The sequence below is a fragment of the Eleutherodactylus coqui genome, chromosome 3 (genome assembly GCF_035609145.1).
Source record: "Eleutherodactylus coqui strain aEleCoq1 chromosome 3, aEleCoq1.hap1, whole genome shotgun sequence".
Classification (NCBI taxonomy): domain Eukaryota; kingdom Metazoa; phylum Chordata; class Amphibia; order Anura; family Eleutherodactylidae; genus Eleutherodactylus; species Eleutherodactylus coqui.
In genome coordinates this window covers 30735379-30755870 of record NC_089839.1, presented here as the reverse complement: position 1 = coordinate 30755870, position 20492 = coordinate 30735379, and the positions used below count along the sequence as shown (strand labels likewise).

The 20492-nt window shown below is 41.3% G+C and overlaps 1 protein-coding gene across 2 annotated transcripts in view; it reads right to left on the bottom strand.

Annotated features, from left to right (window-relative positions):
* Positions 1-9084: 9084 nt before the first annotated feature.
* The window catches only part of BABAM2 (BRISC and BRCA1 A complex member 2), a 133034-nt gene continuing 121626 nt past the window's right edge, over positions 9085-20492 (bottom strand). For both annotated transcript variants that reach the window (XM_066595415.1, XM_066595414.1), the window contains one exon: positions 9085-9262. In XM_066595415.1, the coding sequence (XP_066451512.1) occupies positions 9199-9262 (64 nt within the window). In that variant the 3' untranslated portion in view covers positions 9085-9198. The remainder of the gene's footprint in view (positions 9263-20492) is intronic.

The window sequence follows — 20492 nt, the reverse complement described above, 5'->3', positions numbered from 1 at the left end:
TATAGGCTGCAGTGTAAAGAATGGAGGGTTTCATTCTAGTTGCCATGGCTACATCCAGAGAGCTCTAGACATCTCAAAAGGAATTGTGTTTCTATTAGTTACAGTCGCAGTCAAAATGAGTCAACCCTCACTGCAAATTAAAGTCACGGAAAGGGAAATCTAAACAGACAACAACAACCAAATCACAGAAAGTGGCCAAATACTTCCTGATCTACTGATACAAGAGGGCAGGAATAGATACTAAGTATCCGCCAGCATGCAGGCAGCCGGATGCTAAACGGAGGAGCAGGTAACACATGTGAAGGGCACTGATGAGCAGCCGCTCACAACCCCTCCTTATAGTGAGGGGGGCGGCTGCTCACAACTCCTTCTTATACTGAGGGGGGCGGCTGCTCATAACTCCTTCTTATAGTGAGGGGGGCGGCTGCTCACAACCCTCCTTATAGTGAGGGGGGCGGCTGCTCACAACTCCTTCTTATACTGAGGGGGGCGGCTGCTCACAACCCCTCCTTATAGTGAGAGGGGGCGGCTGCTCACAACTCCTTCTTATACTGAGGGGGGCGGCTGCTCACAACTCCTTCTTATACTGAGGGGGGCGGCTGCTCACAACCCCTCCTTATACCGAGGGGGGCGGCTGCTCACAAATAGAAACAGACACAAAATAACAGAAAGTGGTCATATATTTACAGACGCCCGCCGCGAATTCCGCAGCAATGTCCGTACATAGACATGCTGTGGTAAATGATTCTCACGAGCGGAAATCAACTGCGATTTTCCGCTCGCGGGCGAGAATCGCAGCATGTTGTAATTTGTGCAGAAAATCGCACGGACGGCTTCCATTGCAGTCAATGGAAGCCGTCCGTCCCGCGATACTTCCGCTGTGAGCAGAGGTATCGCGGAAAATCGAGACACTGCCCAGCGCTGGTGCGTCATGTGCTGCACTGCGCATGCGCGATGGCTGAGATGCTTGCGGTGGATCCGGAGAGGTGAGTATGGGGTTTCTGGGGGGCGCCGGGTCTGATTCCGCTGCGAAATTTCGCAGTTGGAATCCGACCCGGCCGCGGGCATGAGCCCTTAGGATTTATTCACACAAGCATATATACGTGGCTATGTAAACGAGTCTCCATGGGCGAATCTGCGGCGCGTAAAAACGTTGCATCGTAAAAATAGAACATACGTGACTGAAATCCATGCCTGCTATTATACGCTTGGTAAGAAGATAATTCTGCTTCTATCTTTCGACTGATATATGCTGGCGGCTCCCATAGACTCCTATGGGAGCTGAAAAAAGAAAAGAGAGGGGGAGGGAGTTTAGCTGCGTCCAATGCTGCGAAAAGCTTAGGGGGGCCTCTATTTAGGCATTTGAAGTCATTCCGAGGATTTATGCTGAGCGAGAGATTTCCGGGCAGCTGCGTATTTTTTCGCTAAAAATATCGCACCCAGACGTGTGAATGGATGAGAAAACGCTAATTAAACTCAGGACTTGATCGCGGAAAATCGTCCATTCATGCGAATTCACGTCGTGTCCGAGTGAATGTAAAAACGCATACGCTCATGTGAAGGAGCCTTTATTCACCCCTTCATGACAAGCGTCTTTAGTATTTAGTAGAGCACCTTTAGCTGTTATGACCGGCTGCAGATGTGATACATAGCCAGACAGCAGCTTCTTACAGCATTCCTGAGGAGTCTTACCCTGTTCCTCATGGACGATGGCCTCCAGCTACTAATCTTCTTGAGTTTGTGTGCTGCAACCACCTTCTTCACATCTCACTGAAGATTTACTATGGCGTACAAGTAAGGTGACCAATGGACACTTTAGAATCTTCCAGGACTTCTTCCGTAACAAAGCCTTGGTGGACTTCGAGATACACTTGGGGTCATTGTCCTGTTGGAAGGTCCAATGACCCCCAAGCTTCAGCTTCCTCACAGAAGCCATGATGTTTTCTCCTAGGATTTCCTGGTACGTGATTGAATCCATCTGCAGGTTTTCAGTATTAGAGGAAGCACAGCAGCCCCAGAGCCTCACCGAGCCGCCGCCATGCTTCACTGTAGGCACGGTGGTCTTCTCAGAGGATGCTTCATTCTTCCTCCTCCACATGTATTGCTCATAGACCTGAAAAGTTTCAGTTTGGTTTCAACAGAATCCCAAAACTTCTGTGGCTGATTTATATAGTTTTGAACATATCAGAGGTGACTTTTCTTGTACTTTTGGGTCAGTAGAGGTGGACATCTTGGAATTCGGGCATAAAGAACTTCAACGTTTGCTGTGCGCCTTACCGTGCAAACGGAGTGCTTACTGCCCCCAAATCTTGCTGCCGATCCTTTGCAGTTATTCAAGGGTTTTTGACCACTTGCCTCCTCAGGAATCTGGTGGCAGCCGGTGATCACTTCCTCTTTCTGCCACGTCCGGGTAGTGTAGCCCGTGTTCCTTTATCTTTGTACTTATAAACTGCTTCCAACTGTATCTCTAGGAACACTCAGCGCCTTTGCTATATTTTCTATCCTTTTCCTTGTTTAAGGCAATGATCTATTCTCTTTCTTTCTGGACCATTCTCTTGCTCCTGGCTCTTCCAGCCTCCTCCCCCCTGCAGCGAGGGACACTGCATATCAGCCGGGCGTAAATACCCGGCCGATATACGGTCATTTGAATAAGCCCTTAGCCATATTTCTAACGTCATTGTCAACAAAGCCCTTACCAGTCCAGGTATTTGATGTCTTTTATCTCAAACACACCTGATGTAACTAATGAAGTCCTTGATTAGTTGCATCAGGTGTATTTGAGACAACAAACGATCTGCAAATGTGTGCTCTTATGAGGAATTCAATTCGGGGGGCTGAATAATTCTGAGACTGCAGAGGTCAATAAAAGTGGCATTTGGTGTTGAATTTGGAGAAACCCCCTTGTTGTATTAGTTATGTTGAGCTTTTTACATTGTTCTTGTTTTATTTATTTATTTTTTTGCAAACAGCTGAAAGTTTGTAAATTTGAAAAATAAACCTCATTTGCCACGGGAGTTGAATAATTTTGATTGCAACTGTACATTGTAATAGAAAGACAGTCACATTCTCGTAATCTGGCATTTGATGGGTGCCCGATTATCAAATATCCTTGATTATTAGAGTACCACAGTAGGTTTAAAACTAGAGCTTCATGATAGTGGATACACCACCTAAGACGGACAGACCCATCGACTGCAGCTTGTTGATGGTTTCTGTGTAGAAATACGTTTCTCCTACACCTCAGAGGATATAAAGCAAACTGAATATAGTGACAACAGCAAAGATTTATAGCCAATCAGAACCCTGGATGTAGCCATGGCCGAACTCTATACTTTACACTGCAGGCTGCATCCAGAAAACTGGATAAAGATGCAAAATAGAAAGGTTTATGATGAAAAGTTGCAGTAGACGCGTTCTTATCCTTTACAGTTCTGAGCAGAAGCCACGTCACTAATTAATATACACTAATAAGGGATAATTATCAGACTAATGTGCGGTAATTACCCTAGCGGCTAAAACTGGAAATCTGGGTGCTTCAATCACTGCAATATCACCATTACTGGAGGATGAGCTGAGATTTATTAGGAATAGATGCTGTTTTAATTGGCCCCTAAAACAAAGGGAAGAGGGTCTGAACCAGGCATGTCTTATGTGTGTGTGTGTGTGTATATATATATATATATATATATATATATATATGTGTATGTATATATATATATATATATATATATATATATATATATATATATATATATATATATATATATATAATGTGTGTGTGTGTGTGTGTAGATTTTTATATGTAGCAGAGCTGACTCAGCTGCAGTACCAACCCGGGCCACTATGCATTGTACGGAGCTGTCTGCTTCCTGCAGCAAAACAACCAGAAGTGGGACAAGCCCTATAAGAAAAATGTTAGGACTGAACCCTAGATAAAACAAAACCAAACCAAAAAACAATGATTATGTGGCATTCTGATGATCAGTTTGGTTTACTTTCTGTGGGATTGCTACATCCCCGACCTGGAAGAGGAGACTGAATGGAGTGGCATGTGTGACCGCCATTCCATTTACTTTTTAGGTCACTGCGGGTGGGTGCAGCGAACCTACAGTGACCAGAAGAGGGACCCCTATTCTTGGGATCGATGGGCATCTCAGCAGTGAGACCCCACAATACAACATTTATCATAAGTCCTTCAATGCCTGGCCGTTATACATCTCTGTGGGTCTCTGTCGGCAGAAGTGGAAAATTCCTTTAAGCACTGTATGGATAATACTCCATCCCTGCATCAATATTTTGTAAATTTTCTGCAGGTCACGGGCTTCGGTTCGTGGGGGTGACAGAGGCCTCCGTAATGGGCAAATTTGCCACTCAAGTGCCAAGCTACCCGACAACCACTTCATTAGCTACAATGGCGGAAGAGAATGAGCACCAACAAGACTGATGGATGGAGCAGCTGAGGATCTGGTTATGTTGGGCGGCAAGATCCAGCTGTAAGGGCGGCTTCAAGGAGGCTTGTAATGGGGGAAGTTAGGAGGAAGTCTCAGGCATCACACCGTTTTATTTGCAAGCTGTAAACTAGATAAGAGCATCATTGTATACATCATGAAGCTGCTGGCGGAGGCGCCGGACGTTTATAATGCTGACTGACGGGCGGCGGGATTACTGGCTCTCCCTATGCATCATCTGTGGAACATTCTAGATCTAGAACAATCCACATTATCGGCCTGCTGCAGAGAAAATTGGATATTTTCACAGGTCAAGGGAGAGAAACCCCGTGAGACGTGAAGAAAGGGGGCTTCCTGGTGTCACTATGATTGGACTCTAGTTGTCATTATGGGAATCTCCATCTTTCTCAGCATGTTGTTTTTAGGGCCAGCATTCTGCGATTATTTCCTGATCCAGGGCTCCAAATCCTCTATGAAGAGATCCATAAGATTGTGTCTGCCTGCAGTCACCATTAGGGGGAGCTCAGGGGCTTACTGCATACAGTGTTGCTATAGATTGTTGTGCATAGGACAGTAAGCTCCCCCTAGTGGTGAATGCAGGCAGACAGGATTGTATCATGTAACTACATCTATAAAGAGGATTTGGAGATCTGTATGAGAAACTGCAGCTGTAAGGTGGACATTCCATTTAACCCCTTTCCGCCATGGGCCATACATGTACTGGTAGTTGTTCATGGGTGCCAGCTTTTCTTTGCTCTCCTACAAAAGCCACAATCAGAGATAACCCTGATTGCAGATGATAACCCTTTAAATGCCACTGTCCATTCCAACAACGGAATTTAAATGCCCTGATTGGCATTCGTGGGTCATAAATGGTCACTGCTGTCTGGGTGTCATAGCAGCCTGGGGACTTCTGAAAGCCACGGGGGCTGCCATAATTGCGTGCCTATTGATAAGAGCCAGTAGCTGATCTTAATAGAACTTAATATATAGTATCGGCGATCAGATGATTGCAAGTCCCCTAAATTTAAAATGGGTAAAATGAATGGGGGGGGGGATCAGTTGTGAGAGAAATCCAGGGATCAATTCTATTCTTCAGTATTAAAGGGATATCTGGGAATGCCCATGTAGCTGCTATTACCGGCGACTGGAGACTCTGTGCAGCTCGGGGGTCATCACTGCATAAGAAGGCCATTCAGGCCTCCAGGAGAGCTGGGTGAGCCTTCTACAAGCTATACTGGAGGCCATTACTGCGTGTCACCCAGCAAGACATATAACTAATGGCTAATACCAGACGCTTGGGGACTCATCTACTGGAGATTTACGGAGGCCGCTGTGATGTCATGTCAGATGATCCGGATCCTTCAAAGACTCCTGCGTCGGCTGCCGGGGAAGATCTGAGAGGAGAATTAAAGTGGAGTCATTATGCTACTAGTCACTGGGCGTGCGAGGGGCAAGGGTGTGATTGTGAACATCACAGGTGGGTAATGACCGCACAAATTAAAAAGAACACGCGATCGATATGGTTTAACCCTTTCCAATGCAATTTTGGATTCAGGGTTTCCTAAAAGGCTTTCTCTTTTTGCTGTTATACAACGGTGCCATCTGCTGGCTAAAGCCAGTGTGTGTGCGCTAGAGAGGCTCCGACAGCGGAGTGGCTGGCAATAGCTGGTAAGAATACCCTGTCGGACGCCTTTTGACATTGGCGCTGTACAAGCTCCAATCAGAATGGAGGAAGATGGCAGACAGTGGATTGGAAAGGGTTAACAGCCGAGTGCCAATCATGTAGAGAACGGGGCAGGGATTGTGGCTGAGTGCTGCGGATTGTATCTTACAAGTAGGAGTTCTTCTCCCCGAATGCAGGAGGAGATGACATCATACACAAGTGAAATATAGCGGACGGCGACAATCACTTATAGTGGAGCGCTACGGTTACGGCATCCATCCTGCAGCGTAATATTACTTCCATTATCTTTTTGTATCCGCTCTCTGCGGTGTAGCATAAAATAAGCTGCTAACCTGGAAACCATCAACAAGCAGGCTAAATGCTTTGACTTTATCGATGTTTGTGCGCAGTAATAGTGCGAGATCAACAAATTGCTGCGATAATCGCCATTTATTCTTAACGGAGTGTGAATAAAATCACATCGCACTCGCACGCCATGGGATTTTTTTTTTTGTCAGCGAGACGCGTTTTTTTCCTATTTCAGCTATTGGAACAACATGGGAATTTATTGACACGCATGAAAAACGCATGTATAGATACACGAATCATGGAAACACATCGCAGAAGCTTTAAAAAAAAAAAAAAAAAAAAAAAAAAAAAGCGCTGGTTTACTAGTGCGCTGCGGTTCTGATTTCTCTGCACTTGTCCGTGTAAATACAGCCTCAGTCTTGGGTATCCCACGACTTTTGGCGCATTGGGAAATGCCATAGTTGGTGGTCAATGGTAGAAGCTTCATCATCATCCCATGAACGGTCCTCCATAAATGTACGTCGCCAGATGATCTTTTACCTCCCCCCCCCCCCCCCCCGTTGACGCTTTCCATTTTTTTACATTCTAGGTGTTCCAATTCAAACTGGGTCAAGAAGTGGCAAAGCGCGTAATTTTTATGGCCGTTACAGACCAAAGTCATCAATTGACAGCTTGTCGCTTCAGGTATGGTGCTCCCTTCACTGCTACGTTAATAACATCTATTGGAACTAACTATCATTGCCAGTCCCAAGCCCGGATGACAAAAAGAGGGGGAGGGTTGGGCGTACGGACAGCCCCTCACCCTCAAAAAAAGCCTCGTGCTATGGAAATGACAAGAGAATGAAATCATCCGCCAATTATAGGAAAACAACAAAAATCACATTATTGCTGTAAACGTCCACAAAAAAAAAAAGAATCGGACTCTTCTTCTTCACAATGCCCTTCCTCATGCCGGACTTCTCTTCTTCGCAAAACCCGCCCTCAGCCCGGGCTCTTCTTCTTCGCAATGACCGCCCTCATGCCGGGCTCTTCTTCTTCGCAAAGCCCGCCCTCATGCCGGGCTCTTCTTCTTCGCAAAGCCCGCCCTCATGCCGGGCTCTTCTTTTTCGCAAAGCCCGCCCTCATGCCGGGCTCTTCTTTTTCGCAAAGCCCGCCCTCAGCCCGGACTCTTCTTTTTCGCAAAGCCCGCCCTCAGCCCGGACTCTTCTTTTTCGCAAAGCCCGCCCTCAGCCCGGACTCTTCTTTTTCGCAAAGCCCGCCCTCAGCCCGGACTCTTCTTTTTCGCAAAGCCCGCCCTCAGCCCGGACTCTTCTTTTTCGCAAAGCCCGCCCTCAGCCCGGACTCTTCTTTTTCGCAAAGCCCGCCCTCAGCCCGGACTCTTCTTTTTCGCAAAGCCCGCCCTCAGCCCGGACTCTTCTTTTTCGCAAAGCCCGCCCTCAGCCCGGACTCTTCTTTTTCGCAAAGCCCGCCCTCAGCCCGGACTCTTCTTTTTCGCAAAGCCCGCCCTCAGCCCAGAGTCTTTTTTTTCGCAAAGCCCGCCCTCAGCCCGGACTCTTCTTTTTCGCAAAGCCCGCCCTCAGCCCGGACTCTTCTTTTTCGCAAAGCCCGCCCTCAGCCCGGACTCTTCTTTTTCGCAAAGCCCGCCCTCAGCCCGGACTCTTCTTTTTCGCAAAGCCCGCCCTCAGCCCGGACTCCTCTTCTTCACAACGTTTCCCGAGTCCTCAGCTCTAATGACATTTGCAAAACCTGCATTGTCAGAGTTACCGATTTCACAGAAATTCAGGCAAATTTCAAGAGACAAGAATTCACCAGAAACTAAATCCTGGACATCGGATGATGTGAGTGATCAGGAACTCTCTCAACTGTATGTAGCAGAGCCAACGATGTTATCCAGCTCCACACTATTAGTGTACTGTGATACCTCTCTGAGCTGGGATAATAACCTGCAGTTGTGGGTAACACCTTAGGGCCCTTTTACACTGGACGGCCTGTCGGACGCAGATGCCTGGCAGACGCTCTTACACAGGAACAATCATTGCTGAGTGAATGGAGGTGGAGCGGGCTGAGGATCATTCTGGCCAGTCTGCCTCCATTCACAGTAAACAGGCAGCTGTTAATAGATAAAACTGCCTGTTTACACGGGCCGATCGTCGTTTTTAAGGCATGCATAAACTGAATGATAAGCGAACAAATTATCGTCCGTCGTTCAGTCGGTGCGGGCATTTACACTGAACAACAACCTTTCAGATTCTTGCTGGATCGCGGTCCATGTAAAAGGGCCTTTAGGCTATAAGGTGTTATATATAAGTGAGCCAATGACACACCCAGCTCTGCTACATCATTTAATGGGTACAGAACATAAAGCAAACAGGCACTAATTAAGGCGAAGATCTCTGGGCTTCTCTCCCCTACCTTGGGTAATTCTTTTCTATTTTGACCTTGAAGATGGAAATACAATCTTGGAGACGAGATTCACACTTTTGCACTACTGAGTGCTAAAAGCACGAGTTATCATGTACAATGAACACAGTGGGTAATGTCCTGGGTACAGTGGTGATGGTAGGGGGGCATGGGGAGGAATATACAGCAGGAAGACAAAAAAATTAAAAAAAAGGTGAGGAGGAGTCATCACAGGAGGCGGAGTCATCAAGGGAGGAGGGGTTTACTTATTTTACCTTTTTTATTTATTTATTTTTTTTACAAAAAGTTCAGAGTTTTTATTGGAGGCCTCTGGGTTCTGTTGGATGGCAGGGTTGGCACTGGTCACCCCATTGGTTACAGCTTCCCGTTGGCAAATGCAGCTTCTTGGAACTGAGGCACGAAACTTCTGAAATAAGACCTGAAAAGAAGCAAATGGAGGGTTACCAATGAGAAGAGAATAGCAGGGGCGTAGACTATGGGTGGAGAGTGCCCTGGGCACGGTCCAGTGACCTCATCATCTCTGCCACAGTCAATGGAGTACTAGGAGGGTGAAGAGGCCCAGCAGGCCCATCTATGCTTACAGGAACTGTATCCATACATCAGTAGAGGTGACTTTTGGGTAATCGTCTCTAAATCCCTATTCACTGCCCAGACCATGACACTTCATAGTAGGGTTGTCACATCGTACATCTCCGAGACTAGAGATCAACAATTCACCCCAATGCTGTGAATAGGTGGAAGGGGGTTCAATACTAAACTATGAACTCCCCCCCCCCCCCTCCTTAGTTGTTTATTTCACCATGGGAGGAACCCGCACTACATTTAAGATGGCGAATAAGTGCCCTCCCTGAAGGTCATCAGCTCCAGTTGATATTAAGATCCAGACTTGGACAAGGAAGAGATGAGACACTAGAAATCATGGCGGCATTCCCATCAACAGCCAATGAGGTTGACTCACATTGTGAATAGTCAGTGATGTCATCGGGGGCTGAAACTCCACTAGTTTTTGGAGTAGTTAAACCAAAAACTTCTGCGTCTGTCATCCATTTTTCCTGACTCCCCACACGGGTGTCTAGCTGACCCTTATTCCTCCCGACTACCACATACTTGAGCACTTCGCTGACAACCATTGCTCCTGACTCAAACATATACACAAGCGCCCAGCTGACATCTACTTGACCTGATGCCCCCATGCATGGGCACTTAGTCGACACCTATTCCTTCCAACTTCCACATATACACGGGCACCTGGCCATCACTTATTCTTCATGAGTACCCACATAGAGATGCACACCCGGTCGACACCTATTCCTCCTGACTCCCCCACACATGGGTGCTTAGCCAACACAGGTTCCTCCGGCTCCCCCACACATGGGTGCCTAGCCAATACCGGTTCCTCCGGACTCCCCCAAACATGGGTGCCTAGCCAATACCGGTTCCTCCGGACTCCCCCAAACATGGGTGCCTAGCCAATAGCGGTTCCTCCCAACTCACATACATATGGGTGCCAAGCCAATACGGGTTTCTCCCAACTTACATACATATGGGTGCCTAAGCTGACACGTACTTCCCTCGTCTCCCACATATACAGGGGAGATGATGGAAATTCCTCCTGACTCACGCATACACATGGGCGCCTCCCCGAGTGAGCATGTGCTTAATGGGTAAAGTGCCGTAAACTGCATTCCTCTGGTGTTGGCTTATCTCCTGCGGTAACATAGGATTGGGCAGTTAAAATACAACATGCCCGATCCTTCCTTCCCCGACATTTACCTTTAGTATTTCCTTATTTGTCCACTGATAGATGCCCTGTTTATGGCCAGGAGAACAAACGATCAGATGAAAAGGGTAAACTCTGTCACCTGAGTGCGGCCCAAATCTACGTCATAATCCCATACAGCAGGCACACCTAAGGCAGCATGCTCTATTTTCCTGTGCATTGGCGCATACAAAGTCTCCACAGAAGTCAATGGGGATACGCAAAAATGTGCAAAATACACTGGGAGATGCGTGAAACACGGCGTAATTGCCGAGGAGTAAAGAACACATCTGGAACTCATCAGACTAATGAGCCATCTCAATTGGTGGGTATTTTTTGCTGAGCGCACATGAACAAGGAGCGTAGTAAAATACGCCGATGTGTGCGCAAAAAAAAACAGTATTGTTCATTCTGCAAATCCTCAGCATTCAGGCGCACACACTCATGCAAAGGGGGCCACAGGGGATCTGGTGAGGACAGAACACTCCATCAACGAGAACCCACAGCATTCCCACTGTCAATAACAGGATAAGGAGCAGTAAATACTACTAATCTCTGAAGCACAGGAAATAAGGAGCCGCCTGAGCGAAGCGCTACTCAGTGCTCACCGTCAGGAGGAAAACTCCAACACACTGAACACGGTCTATACCGCACCTTGTAACAGTGACAGGACGGCATCTTCAAGACACACAAATACATTCTTATACAAGGCAAGCAGTATTATAGTAGGTATATTCTTGTACATAGGGGCAGTATTATAGTAGGTATATTCTTGTACATAGGGGGCAGTATTATAGTAGGTATATTCTTGTACATAGGGGGCAGTATTATAGTAGGTATATTCTTGTACATAGGATCAGTATTACAGTAGTTATATTCTTGTACATAGGGGCAGTATTATAGTAGGTATATTCTTGTACATAGGGGGCAGTATTATAGTAGGTATATTCTTGTAGATAGGGGGCAGTATTATAGTAGGTATATTCTTGTACATAGGGGGCAGTATTATAGTAGTTGTATTCTTGTACATAGGGGGCAGTATTATAGTAGTTGTATTCTTGTACATAGGGGGCAGTATTATAGTAGTTATATTCTTGTACATAGGGGGCAGTATTATAGTAGTTGTATTCTTGTACATAGGGGACAGTATTATAGTAGTTATATTCTTGTACATAGGGGCAGTATTATAGTAGTTATATTCTTGTACATAGGGGGCAGTATTATAGTAGTTATATTCTTGTACAGAGGGCGCAGTATTATAGTAGTTATATTCTTGTACATAGGGGCAGTATTATAGTAGTTATATTCTTGTACATAGGGGGCAGTATTATAGTAGTAATATTCTTGTACATAGGGTGCAGTGTTATAGTAGTTATATTCTTGTACATAGGGTGCAGTGTTATAGTAGTTATATTCTTGTACATAGGGGACAGTATTATAGCAGGTATATTCTTGTACATAGGGGGCAGTATTATAGCAGTTATATTCTTGTACATAGGGGGCAGTATTACAGTAGTTATATTCTTGTACATAGGGGCAGTATTACAGTAGTTATATTCTTGTACATAGGGGACAGTATTATAGTAGTTATATTCTTGTACATAGGGGGCAGTATTATAGTAGTTATATTCTTGTACATAGGGGGCAGTATTACAGTAGTTATATTCTTGTACATAGGTGGCAGTATTATAGTAGTTATATTCTTGTACATAGGAGGCAGTATTACAGTAGTTATATTCTTGTACATAGGATGCAGTATTATAGTAGCTATATTCTTGTACATAGGGGGCAGTATTATAGTAGTTATATTCTTGGACATAGGGAGCAGTATTATAGTAGTTATATTCTTGTACATAGGATGCAGTATTATAGTAGCTATATTCTTGTACATAGGGGGCAGTATTATAGTAGTTATATTCTTGGACATAGGGAGCAGTATTATAGTAGTTATATTCTTGTACATAGGATGCAGTATTATAGTAGCTATATTCTTGTACATAGGGGGCAGTATTATAGTAGTTATATTCTTGGACATAGGGAGCAGTATTATAGTAGTTATATTCTTGTACATAGGGGACAGTATTATAGTAGTTATATTCTTGTACATAGGGGACAGTATTATAGTAGTTATATTCTTGTACATAGGAGGCAGTATTACAGTAGTTATATTCTTGTACATAGGATGCAGTATTATAGTAGCTATATTCTTGTACATAGGGGGCAGTATTATAGTAGTTATATTCTTGGACATAGGGAGCAGTATTATAGTAGTTATATTCTTGTACATAGGGAGCAGTATTATAGTAGTTATATTCTTGTACATAGGAGCAGTATTATAGTAGTTATATTCTAGTACATAGGAGGCAGTATTATAGTAGTTATATTCTTGTACATAGGGGGCAGTATTATAGTAGTTATATTCTTGTACATAGGAGGCAGTATTATAGTAGTTATATTCTTGTACATAGGAGGCAGTATTACAGTAGTTATATTCTTGTACATAGGATGCAGTATTATAGTAGCTATATTCTTGTACATAGGGGGCAGTATTATAGTAGTTATATTCTTGGACATAGGGAGCAGTATTATAGTAGTTATATTCTTGTACATAGGGAGCAGTATTATAGTAGTTATATTCTTGTACATAGGAGCAGTATTATAGTAGTTATATTCTAGTACATAGGAGGCAGTATTATAGTAGTTATATTCTTGTACATAGGGGGCAGTATTATAGTAGTTATATTCTTGTACATAGGGAGCAGTATTATAGTAGTTATATTCTTGTACATAGGAGGCAGTATTATAGTAGTTATATTCTTGTACAGAGGGCGCAGTATTATACTAGTTATATTCTTGTACATAGGAGGCAGTATTATTGTAGTTACATTCTTGTACATAGGAGGCAGTATTATAGTAGTTATATTCTTGTACATAGGGGGCAGTATTATAGTAGTTATATTCTTGTACATAGGAGGCAGTATTATAGTAGTTATATTCTTGTACAGAGGGCGCAGTATTATAGTAGTTATATTCTTGTACATAGGAGGCAGTATTATTGTAGTTACATTCTTGTACATAGGGGGCAGTATTATAGTAGTTATATTCTTGTACATAGGGGCAGTATTATAGTAGTTATATTTTTGTACATAGGGGACAGTATTATAGTAGTTATATTCTTGTACATAGGGGACAATATTATAGTAGTTATATTCTTGTACATGGGGGGCAGTATTATAGTATTTATATTCTTGTACATAGAGAGCAGTATTATAGTAGTTATATTCTTATACATAGGGGGCAATATTTTAGTAGTTATATTCTTGTACATAGGGAGCAGTATTATAGTAGTTATATTCTTGTACATAGGAGGCAGTATTATAGTAGTTATATTCTTGTACAGAGGGTGCAGTATTATAGTAGTTATATTCTTGTACAGAGGGTGCAGTATTATAATAGTTATATTCTTGTACAGAGGGTGCAGTATTATAGTAGTTATATTCTTGTACATAGGGAGCAGTATTATAGTAGTTATATTCTTGTACAGAGGGCGCAGTATTATAGTAGTTATAGCAGGTATATTCTTGTACATAGGGGGCAGTATTATACTAGTTATATTCTTGTACATAGGAGGCAGTATTATAGTAGTTATATTCTTGTACATAGGAGGCAGTATTATTGTAGTTACATTCTTGTACATAGGAGGCAGTATTATTGTAGTTATATTCTTGTACATAGGAGCAGTATTATAGTAGTTATATTCTTGTACATAGGAGGCAGTATTATAGTAGTTATATTCTTGTACATAGGGGGCAGTATTATAGTTGTTATATTCTTGTACATAGGGAGCAGTATTATAGTAGTTATATTCTTGTACATAAGAGGCAGTATTATAGTAGTTATATTCTTGTACATAAGAGGCAGTATTATAGTAGTTATATTCTTGTACATAAGAGGCAGTATTATAGTAGTTATATTCTTGTACATAGGGGGCAGTGTTATAGTAGTTATATTCTTGTACATAGGGGGCAGTATTATAGTAGTTATATTCTTGTACATAGGGGGCAGTATTATAGTAGTTATATTCTTGTACATAGGGGGCAGTATTATAGTAGTTATATTCTTGTACATGGGGCAGTATCATAGTAGTTATATTCTTGTACATAGGGGGCAGTATTATAGCAGTTATATTCTTGTACATAGGAGGCAGTATTATAGTAGTTATATTCTTGTACATAGGGGGCAGTATTATAGCAGTTATATTCTTGTACATAGGGGGCAGTATTATAGTAGTTATATTCTTGTACATAGGGGGCAGTATTATAGTAGTTATATTCTTGTACATAGGGGGCAGTATTATAGTAGTTATATTCTTGTACATAGGGGACAGTATTATAGTACTTATATTCTTGTACATAGGGGACAGTATTATAGCAGGTATATTCTTGTACATAGGGGGCAGTATTATAGTAGTTATATTCTTGTACAGAGGGCGCAGTATTATAGTAGTTATATTCTTGTACATAGGAGGCAGTATTACAGTAGTTATATTCTTGTACATAGGATGCAGTATTATAGTAGCTATATTCTTGTACATAGGGGGCAGTATTATAGTAGTTATATTCTTGGACATAGGGAGCAGTATTATAGTAGTTATATTCTTGTACATAGGGAGCAGTATTATAGTAGTTATATTCTTGTACATAGGAGGCAGTATTATAGTAGTTATATTCTTGTACAGAGGGCGCAGTATTATAGTAGTTATATTCTTGTATATAGGAGCAGTATTATAGTAGTTATATTCTAGTACATAGGAGGCAGTATTATAGTAGTTATATTCTTGTACATAGGGGGCAGTATTATAGTAGTTATATTCTTGTACATAGGGAGCAGTATTATAGTAGTTATATTCTTGTACATAGGAGGCAGTATTATAGTAGTTATATTCTTGTACAGAGGGCGCAGTATTATAGTAGTTATATTCTTGTACATAGGAGGCAGTATTATTGTAGTTACATTCTTGTACATAGGAGGCAGTATTATAGTAGTTATATTCTTGTACATAGGGGGCAGTATTATAGTAGTTATATTCTTGTACATAGGAGGCAGTATTATAGTAGTTATATTCTTGTACAGAGGGCGCAGTATTATAGTAGTTATATTCTTGTACATAGGAGGCAGTATTATTGTAGTTACATTCTTGTACATAGGGGGCAGTATTATAGTAGTTATATTCTTGTACATAGGGGCAGTATTATAGTAGTTATATTTTTGTACATAGGGGACAGTATTATAGTAGTTATATTCTTGTACATAGGGGACAATATTATAGTAGTTATATTCTTGTACATGGGGGGCAGTATTATAGTATTTATATTCTTGTACATAGGGGGCAGTATTATAGTAGTTATATTCTTGTACATAGGGGGCAGTATTATAGTAGTTATATTCTTGTACATAGGGAGCAGTATTATAGTAGTTATATTCTTGTACATAGGAGGCAGTATTATAGTAGTTATATTCTTGTACAGAGGGCGCAGTATTATAGTAGTTATATTCTTGTACATAGGAGGCAGTATTATTGTAGTTACATTCTTGTACATAGGAGGCAGTATTATAGTAGTTATATTCTTGTACATAGGGGGCAGTATTATAGTAGTTATATTCTTGTACATAGGAGGCAGTATTATAGTAGTTATATTCTTGTACAGAGGGCGCAGTATTATAGTAGTTATATTCTTGTACATAGGAGGCAGTATTATTGTAGTTACATTCTTGTACATAGGGGGCAGTATTATAGTAGTTATATTCTTGTACATAGGGGCAGTATTATAGTAGTTATATTTTTGTACATAGGGGACAGTATTATAGTAGTTATATTCTTGTACATAGGGGACAATATTATAGTAGTTATATTCTTGTACATAGAGAGCAGTATTATAGTAGTTATATTCTTATACATAGGGGGCAATATTTTAGTAGTTATATTCTTGTACATAGGGAGCAGTATTATAGTAGTTATATTCTTGTACATAGGAGGCAGTATTATAGTAGTTATATTCTTGTACAGAGGGTGCAGTATTATAATAGTTATATTCTTGTACAGAGGGCGCAGTATTATAGTAGTTATAGCAGGTATATTCTTGTACATAGGGGGCAGTATTATAGTGGTTATATTCTTGTACATAGGAGGCAGTATTATAGTAGTTATATTCTTGTACAGAGGGCGCAGTATTATAGTAGTTATATTCTTGTACATAGGAGGCAGTATTATTGTAGTTACATTCTTGTACATAGGAGGCAGTATTATTGTAGTTATATTCTTGTACATAGGAGCAGTATTATAGTAGTTATATTCTTGTACATAGGAGGCAGTATTATAGTAGTTATATTCTTGTACATAGGGGGCAGTATTATAGTTGTTATATTCTTGTACATAGGGAGCAGTATTATAGTAGTTATATTCTTGTACATAAGGGCAGTATTATAGTCGTTATATTCTTGTACATAGGGGGCAGTATTATAGTAGTTATATTCTTGTACATAGGAGGCAGTATTATAGTAGTTATATTCTTGTACAGAGGGCGCAGTATTATAGTAGTTATATTCTTGTACATAGGAGGCAGTATTATAGTAGTTATATTCTTGTACAGAGGGCGCAGTATTATAGTAGTTATATTCTTTTACATAGGAGGCAGTATTATTGTAGTTACATTCTTGTACATAGGAGGCAATTTTTATTGGTAAAAAACATACAAGAAATAAACAATACATTTCTTCCAGAAATATTAACACAAAGAATTATGTAACAATATACATGCCTATAAAAAAAGTAAACGAAACGGAACAAAAAAAAAAAAACACTTTAAACAACTTTAACTTAGTTAGAGTCCATTGCTGTTAAGGGGATAGAGAAAGAATAAATTAAATGTAGTTTCCAAACATAACACAAGGTTGCCTACATACAACTATCCCCACATTAATAAATATGTATATTTCGCCACAATTCAGAGTTTTTAGCGTTTTTGTAAACTTCTAAGTTTTTTACCCAAGTCAATTCGGACAGAATAAGGTTCACTGCTGACATGTGATCAAATGACTCATTATGGATCGACACTCTTGTTCTGGTGTGCCAATGGTAATATTTGATGATGGTAATAATTATATACATGGTCTCTTGGTTGATGCCATTTACATTTGATGGTACTCCGTAGATAATATCTGGGTATTTTAGAGACTGAAGCCTGGGTAATCTTAGCGGCAGTATTATAGTAGTTATATTCTTGTACATAGGAGGCAGTATTATAGTAGTTATATTCTTGTACATAGGGGGCAGTATTATAGTAGTTATATTCTTGTACATAGGGGGCAGTATTATAGTAGTTATATTCTTGTACATAGGAGGCAGTATTATAGTAGTTATATTCTTGTACATAGGGGCAGTATTACAGTAGTTATATTCTTGTACATAGGGGACAGTATTATAGTAGTTATATTCTTGTACATAGGGGGCAGTATTATAGTAGTTATATTTTTGTACATAGGGGGCCGTATTATAGTAGTTATATTCTTGTACATAGGGGGCAGTATTATAGTAGTTATATTCTTGTACATAGGGAGCAGTATTATAGTAGTTATATTCTTGTACATAGGAGGCAGTATTATAGTAGTTATATTCTTGTACATAGGGGCAGTATTATAGTAGTTATATTCTTGTACATAGGAGGCAGTATTATAGTAGTTATATTCTTGTACATAGGGGCAGTATTATAGTAGTTATATTCTTGTACATAGGGGCAGTATTATAGTAGTTATATTCTTGTACATAGGGGCAGTATTATAGTAGTTATATTCTTGTACATAGGGTCAGTATTATAGTAGTTATATTCTTGTACATAGGGAGCAGTATTATAGTAGTTATATTCTTGTACATAGGGGGCAGTATTATAGTAGTTATATTCTTGTACATAGGAAGCAGTATTATAGTAGTTATATTCTTGTACAGAGGGCGCAGTATTATAGTAGTTATATTCTTGTACATAGGGGGCAGTATTATAGTAGTTATATTCTTGTACATAGGGGGCAGTATTATAGTAGTTATATTCTTGTACATAGGGGGCAGTATTATAGTAGTTATAGTCTTGTACATAGGAGGCAGTATTATAGTAGTTATATTCTTGTACATAGGAAGCAGTATTATAGTAGTTATATTCTTGTACATAGGAGCAGTATTATAGTAGTTATATTCTTGTACAGAGGGCGCAGTATTATAGTAGTTATATTCTTGTACATAGGAGGCAGTATTATTGTAGTTACATTCTTGTACATAGGGGGCAGTATTATAGTAGTTATATTCTTGTACATAGGAGCAGTATTATAGTAGTTATATTCTTGTACATAGGAGGCAGTATTATTGTAGTTATCCAGGAATGATTCCTGCACTATGCCAAGTAGCAGATCTGCTGTGTCAGTTTTGTGAAGGTGGAAGTGGATGATGCATCGTGGCAGATAAGGTCACCAGGTTAGTTTTACCTCACCGAACATTACAGTAAAGGAAAAGCTAAGCTCCTTCCTGATGCAGCCAGAAATAATTTGCATTGGAAAGACAGTGGAAGAAATGTGCGTGCCGAAAGGCGGCTTTCCTGCTTTCTATCTCAGACTCGATTTCCCTATAACCTCTTTCACCTTCTTTACTGCTCACAGTGACACAATGACACTTTTATATTTTGCGCACGTACAGCTGTAATTAGTTTGTATATTGGATCGTTTACAAACAACGATTATTTGAACAGCCCTTTATTTGCATGTATTCACACGTTGTGCTTCAAATACTGAGCAGCCGGACTGCAGAATGTATCTACCAATCACATCATGTCGTTATACATTATTTACATGGAAGAATAATTGATATGGTCTCCGCTTGGTAAGTTCTGTCCCTGGAATACTTCTGTCATAGAGGGCTAGATATGAGGGCGGGTTTTCACCTTTTAACCCCACCAATCGGGATCTGGTCTTCGCTGCGGAAAACCCCAGACAGCTACCCCAGAAATAGTCTTGGTTAAGAGTCAGTTGACATAACTCAGTCAGGCATGCTACTGGTGGGTGTAGACCGAGACATAGTCGAGGATCAGAACCGAGGTCAAAACAGGTGAATTTCTTGTGTAGTCGAGAAATAGGCCGAAGCTTAGAGCAGGTAAGAAGCAAAGATATCAGGTCAAGCTGAATGCGAAAGGCATGGATCCAAACCAGAAAGTCATACAGATAACAGACTAGCACCTGTGCACAGTAGGTAGGTGTCTTAAATAAATTGGAACCTCTCTAGATTGGCTAGGGACAGGAAAGCTAGGGACAGGCCGAGAGCCCACCCTTCAGGCAGCACTGACAGCCAGGAGGAAAGACGCACCATCTGCCGCATGTGGCATGGCGATGGTCATGACCGCCAGCAAGAAGAAGAAAGAAACGCCATCGGCCATGACAGGTTATTTACGTCAGAGTATTTTCATGGTACTTTTTATCTTGTTATGGTTTTTCTCTGTTGGGACTTTTTCATGGCATGGACCATCTAAGTAATGGTATCTACATGGTACTTTTCTATCTCCAATATGGTGTATTTTTAGCATAAGTTGACCATACTCATCGGATTTAAAGGGGTTTCCCTTGTGCAGAGAATTTTTTTTTAAAATGGCACCAAGTGTGTTAAAATGATAAAAGCAGACACATTCTTCTGCTTGTTCCCCTGTCAGTTCAGTGCTGCAGCCCTTGTGGTCCTCCTAGTCTTGGCTTATGAAGGGCTACCACCTAACTGCTTAAGCCAATCAGGCTACAGCAGTCATGTGCCGTTCTCGTGGCATCAGCACTCAGATGCTGGGAGCCATGATGCCAGGGGAAAAGG